This window comes from Heliconius melpomene, chromosome 10 (assembly GCF_056956725.1).
Source record: "Heliconius melpomene rosina isolate 202511_hmr_F chromosome 10, ASM5695672v1, whole genome shotgun sequence".
NCBI classification, from domain to species: domain Eukaryota; kingdom Metazoa; phylum Arthropoda; class Insecta; order Lepidoptera; family Nymphalidae; genus Heliconius; species Heliconius melpomene.
The window spans coordinates 3445291-3459205 of record NC_140398.1 but is presented as its reverse complement, the minus strand read 5'-3'; the positions used below and the strand labels follow the sequence as shown (position 1 = coordinate 3459205).

Sequence of the window (13915 nt, the reverse complement as noted above, 5' to 3'; positions counted from 1 at the left end):
GAATTTTGTAGTATTTTCGGTAAAATGATAGGTTTCTCATTTGTGGAAATTTTATTTAATAATATAGAACATTGAACTTACTGCCAAATCCTGTCTAAATCCATTCTAAATCCTGCATTAGTTTTAGAAAGTCCGTCCTCAGTGTTATTGCCGAAATATATATCCAGATCTACACTACGTTGTGTTTCTTTAAGTAATTGTTGACCTATCGCCTAGAAATAAATAAGAAACAAATGTATTTAATATCTAATATAGTTTTTTCTTATTTTTTTTTATGTTTTCATTTATATTCTAGATATAACGAACCCAAAACAAAACGAATCGTCCAACTTGGTAAATTTTGACGATATTTTTTTATTATTAATATATTTGTATAATTCTTAATAGTATATTATTGTTTAGAACACATTTATTTAAATGATCATAAATTAATATACGTTTTAAAAATATTTTGCAAAGTAAAAGAAACTCACTCTTATAAACAAATCTCCAAGAAGGAAACTCCACTTTAGATCACCATCTCCTTTCATGTCTGGTAGTTCATAGTTGCATAATAAATAGCCAGATTTAGGACCGAATCTGAAATAATTGAATAGTCATATATATTATATGTATCACAAGTACTAAAAAGTATCTAAAAAAGATAAAGCAATGGTGTACTAAAACGTTTCAATTCCTTCCTTCCTCCTTCCGTAAAAAATAAATAAAAAAATGGCCTTGGTAGTCCGAATTATATAGTAGAAAATTCTTTATCCCTTATCATTTTAGCACAAATGTCAGGGTCGTATGAAAATATTGCATTCTCATTGCAAAATTTAAATACGTAACACTTTAAAATTTTCTAACACGATGAGGATACATTTTCTTATATAAATTGATATATGGATAGACGTAGGTGTTCTTCACGCTACACTCACATATAGGAATAGAGTAAGTAGAAGTTAAGACAGTCTGGTTCTCATATGGCCGCGATAGACACAAGTGAAGTTAATAAAAGTAAAAAAAAAGTTAATAAAATAAAACTTACACAAAATCTGTGTTTCCCTTTACAAAACTAAGTTTCTGTAATGGCGAAGACGCTTGCACAGACACCACTCTACGTAATTCTGGGTAAAGATCTACGCGGGACTTGAAATATATTTCTTTACTTTTCATTTTTGGTAAATCCACCTGAAAGTACGTTTTTTTATCATATAAAAAAAACTTTTTACCTTTGGTTTAAACTCTAAACCATCAAGTAAAGATTAAATATTATAAATTACTGAAATATGAAAATAAACTCTCTGTAAGGTTAGTTATTAAGAATAAATAGACATTCTTAATGAGATTTATAAAAATTAAATTATTTAAAAAATTACACAATAGTGAGGCTCATTTGGCTTGAGCACTTAGAAGATCTCCAAGAACCGTCGATTCGTGTTCCGCCAAATAAAAATTTGTATACCTTTCATAATATTATTCCTTCCTAAGTTTGTAAATAATCACAATAAAAATAGTAAAACACTTATTAATTTTACAATCATCTTACCTTAAAACAAACATCAGTGAAGTTACTTTGCATTTCTATCTTTGATCTGATAGTAGCCTCCATAGGTCCCATCACGTGTGCAGTGACGCCGTACACAGTGGGGGACGTCTCACATTTCATACGTATTGTTATTTGTTGTCCTTGCCCTTTGGGGACTAGAGTTAAGGTTAACTGGAAAGAATAAAGAAATTTTACTATAATATTAAGATTTTTCTTTTTTTAAGCTTGACCCTGTATCCTGAATAGATACGCCGAGGAAATCTAGTGTAGACACTTGTTGCATTGAGTGGTGGAACTCAACACCGAGCTTTAATCTCATTAATATTTCAACTGTTCAGGTTAGTAACTAGTGTACATAAAATTGACAGAGAGACAGAGTTACAGAAAGTGCTGTGTGATTTTTAATCTATTGTAGACATTTATTTAACTGTTAACGAGACATGTCTCAAAAATTCATAACGGAATATGCGGGACACTGCGTGAAGCAAAAAAGTGTTCTTAGCATTAAATTCTATTAGAATGAAAAAAATACCTCCAGTGGGTCTCGTTTGAGTACTTTTCCAGAAATTCCATATTCAATAGCATCAGTGACGAAGGAACCTCTAATGTCATCTGCCTCGAACTCCCCTATAATTTTCATGGCTCTAAAATTTTGTGTCAAAATAGTATATAAGTTTGGCATTGTAAAATAAATTATAATAGCAATTATGTCAATTTCAATTTCTTATTGCTTTATGTTATATAATCTCTATCTGTATTATTTGAACGTAGCGGGAATTGCCGCGCCTTTAGAAAACCTTCCTTCCTTTTCTTTCCTAATTGTGGAATAACACTTCAGAATTGTTAAAAATATTATACTATTGTCTTCGATAGTAGTAAGCAATAATGAGTCTTATCTTAACTAATTGTAACTAAATCTAAGACATATCCATGTCAGAACAAAAAGCAAATGTGAAAAAGTTGACGATGACGGTGGAAAAGGCATACCGTCGTTCATTTAATCTCTTTAACAGTCATAATTTTATTGCACTCGCAAATGTCAGGCAGACATATTATATAATAAATAATCTTGTCGCCTGTAACACCGAGTCTCAAGTTAGTCATAGATGGCAGTGCAGATTTGAATTAAAGATTTTTTCTTGCTTTGATTAACTCTAGGACTAACTTCGCGGCTACGACTCATTCTGTACTAATAATGTTGTACATAAACAAAGTATATTGCGGTCTTAATACTATTTTAGCATATAGATGCATTTCAAACTCACCGAAATCCTTTATGCGGTGTGCCGACAGCAATGCTCAATGTAGTTGGTCTTTGATCAGCTTTCAACGAATAATAATTTTCCTCGCTACTTAAATCTATTGTGAGAGTTTTTTGTTTATCTTCATCACTATATATTAATGCTACATTTGAAGGTGGCACGACGGGTACGAGGGCTCCACGCGCCTTGAAACGTATATGACGAGACGGTGGCGGACGCCACACTACGTCTGCGAATAGCTGTAGAGGAAAATATTTTTCAAAATTTGAGAAATTACAAGAAACAATAAACGTTATGCATAACGTTATACGGCTTATAACTTTCCCGATAAATGGACTATTCGATAATACAGAACGAATGAAACAAACACTTCAACTTTATAATATTAATATCGAAGTATAGATGATATATACTTACATAATTATTCTGATCACCCTGTTGTACGTGTATGCCGCCACCGATAACGCTTTCGACTTCAGAAAAGTCCTTCTTAAACTCCATTTTTATGAAATAATCTTCCAAGTAAGCAGAAGTTAAGTTTAGACTGCCAGAAGTTTCTACGAACGGATCGTCCAGCTGTAAAAAAATATAATATTTTTTGTACATTTATTTTATAGAATGTTAAACAGGCGGAAAAGAGTCAATGGCATGGCTATATCTACGCACACGTAGTTTTTACAGCACATTTTACAAATATATGAGTGCGAGCGAGATAGCACTACTCACCTCCAGCCTGGCGAGCGCGGTGACGGTGAACGACGGCATGGCCATGTCCGCGGATAGCTTCCACAGCGCGTCCTCCAGGCGGGCCGACACGCGCGCTTCAAGTGCAGGGAGCACTGCGAGCGGGGTCGCTATACCGACTGACGCGAGGTACGATTTGTACGCTTCGTCCTCACCCGTCTCCGTTTCATAGTAGATTTTGTATGAAATCTGCGGATTAGCGTTGGAATATTAATATGTGATATGGAAATATTACTCTTATCAAAATTAGAAGAATTAGTGTAACATATTTCAAGAATAATCTAAAATAAAACTATTTTTTTTTTACCTCATGCCAATAAGTACCATTATAAAGTAAAGCAACGCATGTAACATTGATTTTTTCTCCAATAGCTATATCGACCGTGTAGACGGATTTCAGTTGTTTAACTGCCTGGAATGGCGTCACTAGATTCAATGTGTTACGCATTACTGTATATGTCTGAAATAAAAGATTATTTATTTATTGTTTCTTAGTAAAATAAAATACTACAATGTATTATAAATATTAATATTATATTATGTGATACACTAAATGTTGAAAATAAATTCATTATTGCTACATCGTCCATATTTTGAGAGTTAATCAGAGAAAATCTTATGATATAAATATATATCACAAGTTTAACCTCAAAGGGTAAGTACTTTTTTACTTTCATAGGTAGGTAGTGGGAAACTACTGTTTTTTACACTTTTAAGTAAAATAAATTTATCTTAGTAAAATATTTATAATAACAAAACATATTTGTTTTGGACAAATTTACCTCCAAAACGAAAACGTCTGTTAACACTATAGGTGGTTTGTTAGGTAGATGCAGAGTAGCATTAGCTTCCAGTATATCTTCTTCATCTGGACCCACAAACTAAAAAAATAATTAAAAGAACATTTAATAAGACAAAACTTATATTAAAAGTTTATTAACAATTATAGTTTTATTTCATTACATATTTTATTCAGTATGTAGTAGGAAAGGCATTTAATTCTCCATTTTCTGACCGAAATCGAGGAATTGAGTGATGGAACTTAATGTCGCACTTTATTAATTTTTTCAATTTTTTCGAGACATTGCATTTTGAGTTGTAGAATTTGGTCTTGTCACCAAAGTGAGGAAGTAAAAATGCTTCATGCCCCAAACGGAAATCAAACCCACAGTTATCGCGTGCCACTATAACATACTTAACTCCATACAATAACCTAAATATAATTATAAACGAAGCTCACCTTCAACATATGCGAATGGAACGTAATAGTCGGGTAGTATAAAGTGTCCAAAGTGACACTTGCTTCAGTATCAAAGTTCTCTATAAACATATCGGAATTTCCCGGTTTATGTTGAAATTTGTCATTTATAACATCCAGAAGACCTTTACCGTTGTCTACGAGGAGAATTGCTATGCCAAACTGCATAAATAATTGAAATTAAATGAATGTATATATTAATTTATTATGTAAAATTACACATATTCTTACAAAATTCTAAATTATTGAACATGTTTGAATTTTTAAATTATTGAACAACTAAACCTATTAAAATTATTTTTTAATAACTATTATTTATTTATATGTATAATAATTATACTTTTAATAGTAGAATCGTTAAAAGACAAAGATCATTAAAATATGTTTCTAACTCACCTTATGTTTTGACAACCTTATAGATAATTCAGTATCAAGACCATTTCTATAAATATTCTTTAAAACGAGGCCATTCTCTTCAAAACCGTCTAAGGGAGTATATAATTTGTATACATATACAAAATCAAGTACTGACTTCCACTGCCATATTCCGGTAAAACCAAAGTCCATGTTACCCCAACCTACTCTGAAATCCACCTGAAACAAGAAACAAGTCAGAAATTGAAAAATAAAAGTATGTTTTTATATTATTCAGTGTTTGAATTTGAATTTTGGAAAATTTGAAAATTTTGTAAAAGAGAAAATTGAAATATTTTTCTTGTAGTAGCCATAATTCAAACAAAATAATAAAAGCTAAAAATTCCTTAAGATGGATAAAATATCAAGCTAATAAAGTTGATTATTCATTCACACTTAGGAAAGAAATACTTATTTAGAAAATTCATTTAAAAGCTTTGACTATTAAGCTATACGTTCTAACCAAGCTACGTCGAAATTCTTTTACACTTGTCACAACTTATTAATGTTGTTAGCTTCTCTGTAAGGAAGTCATTGCAAATTTCCGCTACTTAAGAATAACTGCTTAGGATTATCATTTGGCAATTGATAATATTATTTAATTTAATATTTTTAAACTATATAGAATAAATAAACTAAAACTAATAAAGGGTGTCACAATTTTTTAAACAAATAGTTTATTTTTCATCGGAATATAGTTGCTTTATTCCGCATATAGCAGGAATAGAATCTAATATGAAGAAACTTATGTAGTTCTTCGCTTTCTGGTCGAATATAAGACATTGTGTCTTATAAGAGCAGGGAATTTAAAAAAGTTATCCCTTGTGTGGGAGTCGAACTCCCAGTGGTTGAGCGACTGTGTTTATTGAACTTCGATGAGTGAGCAGACATTAAGCACTTACATGAATAAAAATAAATAAATAAATAAATATATCAGTGTTTTCTACATAATATTCCATTTACTAAATGAACTTTATTCACCTCTTCTGAACCTCTCCTAGCGGTGACCATAGCACGATTCAAATACTGTATAGGCAGTGCAATATGTCCAAATACTTGGAAATTTTGCAATGACGTCAGCTTCAGTAATATTTCGATACCTGAAAGAGGATATATTTTTTTGTTGAGAATGAAATTGTAGTTGAGTATTTTTTTAAAATGTTATAAATTAAGTAATAATTAGAATATATTATATGTAATATAAATTAGAGTTTTGTGATAGATGAAATTTAAAATAATACTCACCAGTGGTAGAATTAGGTGTAACAATCATGGCAACAAGATGTCGGTCGTGTTCAACAAAGCCGAAACGTGCTGAACTATGCGAAAACTGCGCCATTGGGCTCGTTACGTTTACTACTAACATACAGTTTGTTATGCGACGCATGTGACCTGGAAATGGTTTAACAAAGCACAAAATCGATATTAGATATTTTAAATTGCATCCAACAAATAATATTTCATTCAATAATATTTCATTTTAAATAATATTTTGTATATACTTTTTTTAGTTAAGAAAAATACTACAACTTTAAAATAAAAATCTTACCATTGACATATATTTTTAAAACTTTTTCCTCTAAGTCCAGATAAGTGACACCCTTTATATCCCTCTTGTGACCTAGTACAAATTCTGTTTTCAAAAAGCCTTTGGTATAGCCCTAAAATAATAAATGAATACATATAATATAATCCGTCGCCTTACTATATAAACCTTCACCCACTTGTGCGCGTCTCTAGTTACGGATTATTGGTATTAAAATTGTTCATTTTACTTTATAATCTATTAAAAGTTAACTATACATAAAAAAACTTACTTGGAATGGAGTTAGAAGAGTCATTCTTCCAGTAATGTTATTCTCACTTACACCTTTATTTATGGCCCAAGACGAGTTTATCATTAGAAGACCATCCTCGTTATACTAAAATAAAAAAAAATCTTTTGAGCAATTAACATATTTCAACTGTGGCAACTGCACCTAAATTAGCTACAGCTATGACAAGATTTAACAAACAAAATTCTATTTAAAATTATTGTGTCTCGATTTGAATCTTAAAATTATTTAAAAAATAAAGTGAATTAAATAAAAAGAATTGAACATTTCTCATGTCACATTTTAGTATTTACCTTTAAATACATAATTAAAAAAACAAATTTCTTTTTTAACACTTTTAATTTCGCATTTAGGAAAGAAACTAAATATTTTTGGCGTTTTCCAAATATATAAATTTAAACGTCGCGGTTGGGCGGTGGAATGACCAAGAGAAGCGAGTTTAAATCCCGCTAGGTTCAATTTTTTATACGACTTATAAAAATAGGTTCAAATTTTTATATGTTTTCTGAAATACCTGGAAAGTGAGTAATGTATCAGCACTCTTCTTCCATACAACTGTGTGTCTCGCTATAGCCGCGGCTTTAGGCAAAGTAGGTATAGTAGAGTTGACTAATGCATTTATTTCCCCATAGAATTTAGTCGTAGTAAACAAATAGTCCGCTAATAGTCCGAATGCTAAGTAATCCTCTTGCCAATTCATACTACCGTTAATTGCTTGGAGATTGTCTTTGTAACGCCACCTTTTGAAAATAATTCGCAACATTTTATGTTCATTAAAAATAAATAAATGTTTCATTTTTAACTTTTAAAATTTATAATGTTTTATACTAATGAATATAGTGGCCTTTTATATATTAAAAGCTAATATATACATATTTAATAATAAATTTAACGTTAATACATAATTCAACGTAAATTTAAGCAAAGAACAAAAACTAAAAAGAGCTGTCGTAGCACTATTGATAATATCAAAATTTAAAAATTAAAAGATGCATGACATCTTGCCAGCTCATTTAGGAACAAATTCATGATGGCTTACCATTTGAAATATATATGTTAAAAATATATAAAATTTTTTTTTGCTAAATTACACTCATACTTACATAAGGTTAAAGCTAGTGTCCTTCCATCCGACGAATGGCGTGCTCAAACTGGACAACAAGGCGTATACAGTTTGTTCACGAGCTTCAGAAAACGCCTTAACCCGCCACACAATGGCTGTAGGACTCGCCCATCCCATACGGATCATCCATTCGCAAAACCAATCTGATTAGAAAATAAATAAAGTAAATGAAATCAAAACAGTTTTTTATTGACTGTATTTTCTGTTTTGAGATATGTGGTTGGGGAAGTTAATCTGTCCATGATATATATCCTGTATATATGAAATAAGTCGTAGAAGAGTTATTGGGCGCTCACAATAAACTTTAAAAAATGAGTAATTCAAATTCCAGATATGATATTTTTAAAATGAATTATCTATTTATTACGAGACACTTACAATAATTATAATAATAAATTTACCAAAACAAAACAAGAATAATAAGAACACCAATTCGCCAAACAATAAATAAAATAGGTCCTTGACGTTTAGTGTATTAACTTTCTGCAAGGAGCCCCTGTTCGTTTCTAAGTCAAATATAATGACATAAAAATACTAAAAAAGCTTATTACAATAACAAAATACCAACCTTTAAGCAAGAATTCGAATTCCCCATTAACAACTCTCCCCGGGTAATGCAAGGTAACGTGGCCGGCGTGATTCCATTTACCCTTATGGTCCAATTTCGCGTCTATACTGACTTTTTGTGAGGGGTCCCGGTTCGCATCCCAGTTGAAAGAAGCGCTTAGTCGTTTTTGAGTTTCTGAGATAGCGCGCATATAAGATATGTGGATATCACGTAACCTAAAAACATATATTTGTTGAAATAAATGGAATGAATTACTAATATTAATTTAAATAAATATTAAACGTATTTTATAAAATATATATTTTTTATTTTTAATTATTAAAATTATTAACTTATAATGTCGCCGTCAAAATTATTTGCATTTTCTTTTTAAAATTAAGTACATGAAGCCATGGTGGCGCAGTAGTACAACTACTGACTAAACGTAGTCAATTGTTGTCATAGGTTTCGTTCACACTAGGAGGAAAGAATTATTTGTATTTTCTCGTTCTGGTAAGAGGATAAAGCGCGGCGTTGAGTTTTAAGACTAGTTTTGTCTTGATCTTAACATTAGGTTCCTTCTGCCTACCCTGCGCCCTCTCCCCCTGCCTATAAGCGGAATACAGCGTAAAGTGAAAAAGTAAATAGAAACCAAAAATACTCACTGATCGAAATGTATATCCATATTGACATTAGTATTATTATTAAGATCAGCATTTAAGTTGAGACTATACGCTTTCCCACTAACGGCGACTTCTCCATATGCGGTGAAATTTTGATCGGAAAGCAATAAATATCTAACTAAAGTTTTGTATGTATCTTCATTGTATTCACCCTGGAATTGAAAGAATAAAAAATATTACAATGATATATTTTTTACTTCAACTTTGGTTAAAGTCAAGTTTTTTATATATAAATTTGTTTTGATAGAAGACCAGCTTGATTATATGATACTACTCGCTACTTGTAACTCATCCACTTCCACTGGTTGGCTGGAAGAGATCTCTTATAGAGATAAGTCCACCTTTGCGAACTAAATGTATTTTATTGTTTTCTTATGTATATTTTGTGCAATAAAGAATATTATATATTTATATATGCGTGCAATGACAGCGTAAGTCATCAGTCGTCATCAGTCGCTTCTTTTACTGAAACTGCATATAGGGTAAAATATTTCAAACCCAGAATTAAAAAAAATAATCAAGGTAACTCAACGGTTTGGACGTAGGATTTTTTTTTCATTTCACGATTTTTATCCATACCTGTATTTCGTGTCACGCACACATACGTATGCGACGTTGCCGCTTTGACAGCTAAGTGTGTGCGTGCCTATGTTATACTTTACAAATGGCGTTTTATTTTAAAACGATAATTTTATTATTTATTTTGTTTGAAAAAAAAACTTTTTCATTTTTGAGAATTATTTTTTTTCCGAATTATATTATTAGGCTTTTATAGAGTAGTTAAGTTAAAACTACTCTATAAAAGCCTAAGTTAAAACTGTGCTTTCATTTAAAGTGGCGCTTACAATTCCACTCTGTATAATAAAAAAAAACCAAATATAAAATAATTTGTTACAAACCTCAGCTATAAAAGTTATCTGTCTATTATCTTGTGTGAATTTCGCATCAACTGCAATATCCTTGAAGTGACTAGAATTTATTAAGACTTTAAGTCTATGAGACGCTAAGTTTGTTTTGGATTGATCTTGATATACTGCATCTATGTTGAAGTCCACTCCAGTAAACCATACACCCATTGCATTTACCTGTTTATTGAAAATATAAAATTTAATTTAAACACAGGGAGTTTTTAAAAGCATTTTGCTACAAAAGAATGAAAAAGTAAACTAGTGTCATCCTATCCATACCTATATTATAAATTCAAAAGTAATTCTGTCTGTCTGTCTTTTACGCAATCAGGCCCAAACCGCTAATTCAATTGTGATAAAATACTCATATAGAGATACTTGAGGGTCTCGGGATGAACATAGGATACTTTTTTTTCTCATATTTGTAATATTTTCGATATATACCAATATATTAAAATAATTAATTTGACATGCAATTTATTCCGCCATGTTAATAACAATCGTCGCTACGCGTTGCTAAACAACGGCTTGCAAAGTTTGTTGTTTTAAGAAAACGTCACCCAAAATGAGCTTGCTTAATACATACATGGCGCGCGCCGATATAGATTTGTATACATTAACAAAAATTAGATGATTTCTATAATTGGATATTCATCCTTATGAAAATAAATATAATACTGTATAACATTCTAATAAATAATTAAGGAGATGTCACTGATTCCGAATGACCTAGCCTACGAGTGGTATAGTATGAGTATGACCGACGCGAACGGGAAAGACGACTTTGATGGTTTTGTAAATTTTTGTATATTTACGAATTACTGTTAATTTGTATTTAATTATTTGCTGCTTATAATTAATTTATCTCAGTTCGGTTATCTTTACCGATGTTATACACTTAAAATATCGTAATTTTAATCATTTGGGATTTTATTGTTCGCAAAAATTAATAATTATCTTATCCTATCCTATATCTTATAAAACAAAGTCGCTTTTTGTGTCTGTCTGAACTTTTAATTGTTGACACATCCCGTCGTTGATACATCAGCTGTATGTTACTCAAGTTTCACTTCTCCCTTACTATCAGTAAATAAGTATATTAGTTACGTTGGCCATTTAATGTAGACCAAAACTGTCTTTTACTGTTTTTCATTTTAATAAGTACTTTAGAAGTTGTTACAATATCAAAAAATCCTAGCTGCGAAACGGCTCGCCACTCGCCATGCGTCCGCCGCATCCGCCTGCCTTACACGCATCGGAGGTTCAGTGGTAGAATGCTCGCCTGCCACGCGGGCGGCCCGGGTTCGATTCCTGGCCGTTGCATTCTATTTAATTTTCCTCACAGGCAGCCACGTAGTGCTTGCTTTTCATCAGGGACAGAATCCCCTTTTCGGCATTAACCACAAGCTCGAAAAAAAAAACCCGCCTGTCTCTATAGCAACGAAGATTTAGATGCGTTTGCACGTATTGGATAATCGGAGTTGAGTGTATTATTTCAGCGCGATATATTTGGTTGCATATTTTTTGTAGTAGTTATTAGTAGGTAGGTTTTTGTTTATAATTTCTTCCGTTTAAAAATAGTCATTTAACTATCTAAAAATAGTCATTTAAATATATTTTAATAAGTACTTGAAAAGATTAGTAGCACAGATTTAAAATTACGGTACCTACTAAAAAATCCTTGCTGTGTAAAACAATTGGAAAATCCTTATTGAAACTACGAAAATGCGGGTTGCATTAGGGGTTAATTAATTTTCACATTATCTTAAGTGCTTTGCAAATATACATTATATGAATAATCCAGTAGTAAAAGCGGGCGAAGCCGCAAGAGGGTCGCTAGTAAATATCGTATATAGTAAGTATCTTTTTTAAGCAATTTATTATGTAATTACTTATTATTACCAACCTGAAATTCATTTGGCCTCTTCTCATGTAACTTAGCTTTTATAGAACACGGGTGTAAAGTTGGTAAAGTAACATTTAGTTCAGCATCCGCGTACAATTGTGTTCCTGGCGGTGCGAACAGATATCCCGAGATAAGTATTTCCCGTGATTTAGGATTGAAATTTAGTAATGCCATTGCTGAGTATTTCGGCCCTGTCTGTAAAGTAATAATTACATATTATTTATTTCCTATTATATTATTAGAGAATATTCATTTCTTATGGCTTACACGTAGAGCACGAAGTTTTGCACCAACAAAATTAATTAAAAAAATATAACAGCCATTGTTGTAAAAATAATAATTTAAGTACTTTTTAGGTACATATATCGTGACACACTATAAAAAGTGGTTGTCCTAGATGGTCGAATAATATTTTAAATATATACTTACTTGATCAAATTGTAATTTTAACAGAACTGGCCTCGGTCTTTTCAAAGATAATTGTGTATCTAATTTTAAGCCATTCATTTTATCTATGCGTCGGAAAGCGAATGTAAACGCTGGATCTGAGCTTAAAGCTTTCGAGGCACTCACATTGAAAGCAATGTCGATATGACTTTGAGTTTTCTAAAACATTTTGAATAATAAATGTGTGTATACAATAAATAAGTTAATTGAAAAAATATATATTTATGTAATAACAATAAAAAACTATATTAATAGTTATAATTTCCATAGAGTAAGCAATGTGATGACTTCATTTGGACCTGACAGGATACAAGCTGATACAAGCATGTCTCTTCGTGATCGAGTGACTGTAGGTTCAGATACCACTCAAGCAAATTCACATTGAAAATATTAATAAGTACTTTTCAGAATAAAAGAAAATAAAATACGACTATAAAATCAGAAACTCTAGAGAGGAATATGTTAAACAGCCATTGAGTTATTTCTGCCAAAGCCAAAAATAATGTTTAAAATAAAAAATATATCCTATGTATATTTTAGCTTGACGCTGTATCCCGCACATAGGTTAACTAACTCCCACGTTCCCGCGGAGACTGCCGTTACCCGCTATCCGCCCAATTCTCGAGGCATTGCATATAGATTGGTGGAACGCAACGCCGTGCATTTTCTCCTCTTTTGTTATCACAACAAGGAATTGAAAATATTTAATACTTTATTTCTCCCACTGGGAATCAAACCCAGAATCGTCACGTTTACAATGTTACAGTTACAGGGCCACGACGACCTCAAATATATTAGTATAATATATTATAATATTTTTACCTATGTCCTTTATATGATATAGGAAAAAATATTCCGGTATTCCCCAGCATGCTTGCTATATACAATAATTTTTAATGACTAAGGTATAATATATTTGATATTAGCTGTAAAATTTTTCCTTGTTGAAGCAGGATAAATATTTTTTATATAAATAATTTCTAATGGTACAGATAATTAAAAACTTACAATGTAAAGAATAGACTAAATTCTCTATGTAATTATGAAAATTTGTAAAACTTATAATAAAACAGACTTATAAAAACAATTTTATTGTAAATTGTATGTTTGTTTTGTTACGTCTTAGTTTTACTAATACTTATTTTCAAGATAAATGACCGCAGATCTGCAATAACTATTATTTGTTTAATTTTGGTTTTATTAAAGAAAAACCTATTTAAATAAAATTAAAAATTTTAATGAAAGTATTGTAAATTATGA

The 13915-nt window shown here is 31.1% G+C and overlaps 1 protein-coding gene across 1 annotated transcript in view; it reads right to left on the bottom strand.

Moving 5' to 3' along the window:
* The window catches only part of Apoltp (Apolipoprotein lipid transfer particle), a 45561-nt gene that overhangs the window by 13771 nt on the left and 17875 nt on the right, over positions 1-13915 (bottom strand). The window contains exons 24-46 of the mRNA XM_085192114.1: positions 12638-12814; positions 12209-12403; positions 10294-10479; positions 9377-9546; positions 8733-8947; positions 8145-8307; positions 7556-7781; positions 7024-7128; positions 6756-6867; positions 6452-6598; positions 6188-6306; positions 5189-5386; positions 4775-4954; positions 4317-4415; positions 3842-3994; positions 3517-3723; positions 3208-3366; positions 2794-3029; positions 2061-2172; positions 1529-1699; positions 1028-1170; positions 474-579; positions 82-212 (exon numbers count right to left, since the gene is read on the bottom strand). Coding sequence (XP_085048240.1) covers positions 82-212; positions 474-579; positions 1028-1170; positions 1529-1699; positions 2061-2172; positions 2794-3029; positions 3208-3366; positions 3517-3723; positions 3842-3994; positions 4317-4415; positions 4775-4954; positions 5189-5386; positions 6188-6306; positions 6452-6598; positions 6756-6867; positions 7024-7128; positions 7556-7781; positions 8145-8307; positions 8733-8947; positions 9377-9546; positions 10294-10479; positions 12209-12403; positions 12638-12814 — 3710 coding nt within the window. The remainder of the gene's footprint in view (positions 1-81; positions 213-473; positions 580-1027; positions 1171-1528; positions 1700-2060; positions 2173-2793; positions 3030-3207; positions 3367-3516; positions 3724-3841; positions 3995-4316; positions 4416-4774; positions 4955-5188; positions 5387-6187; positions 6307-6451; positions 6599-6755; positions 6868-7023; positions 7129-7555; positions 7782-8144; positions 8308-8732; positions 8948-9376; positions 9547-10293; positions 10480-12208; positions 12404-12637; positions 12815-13915) is intronic.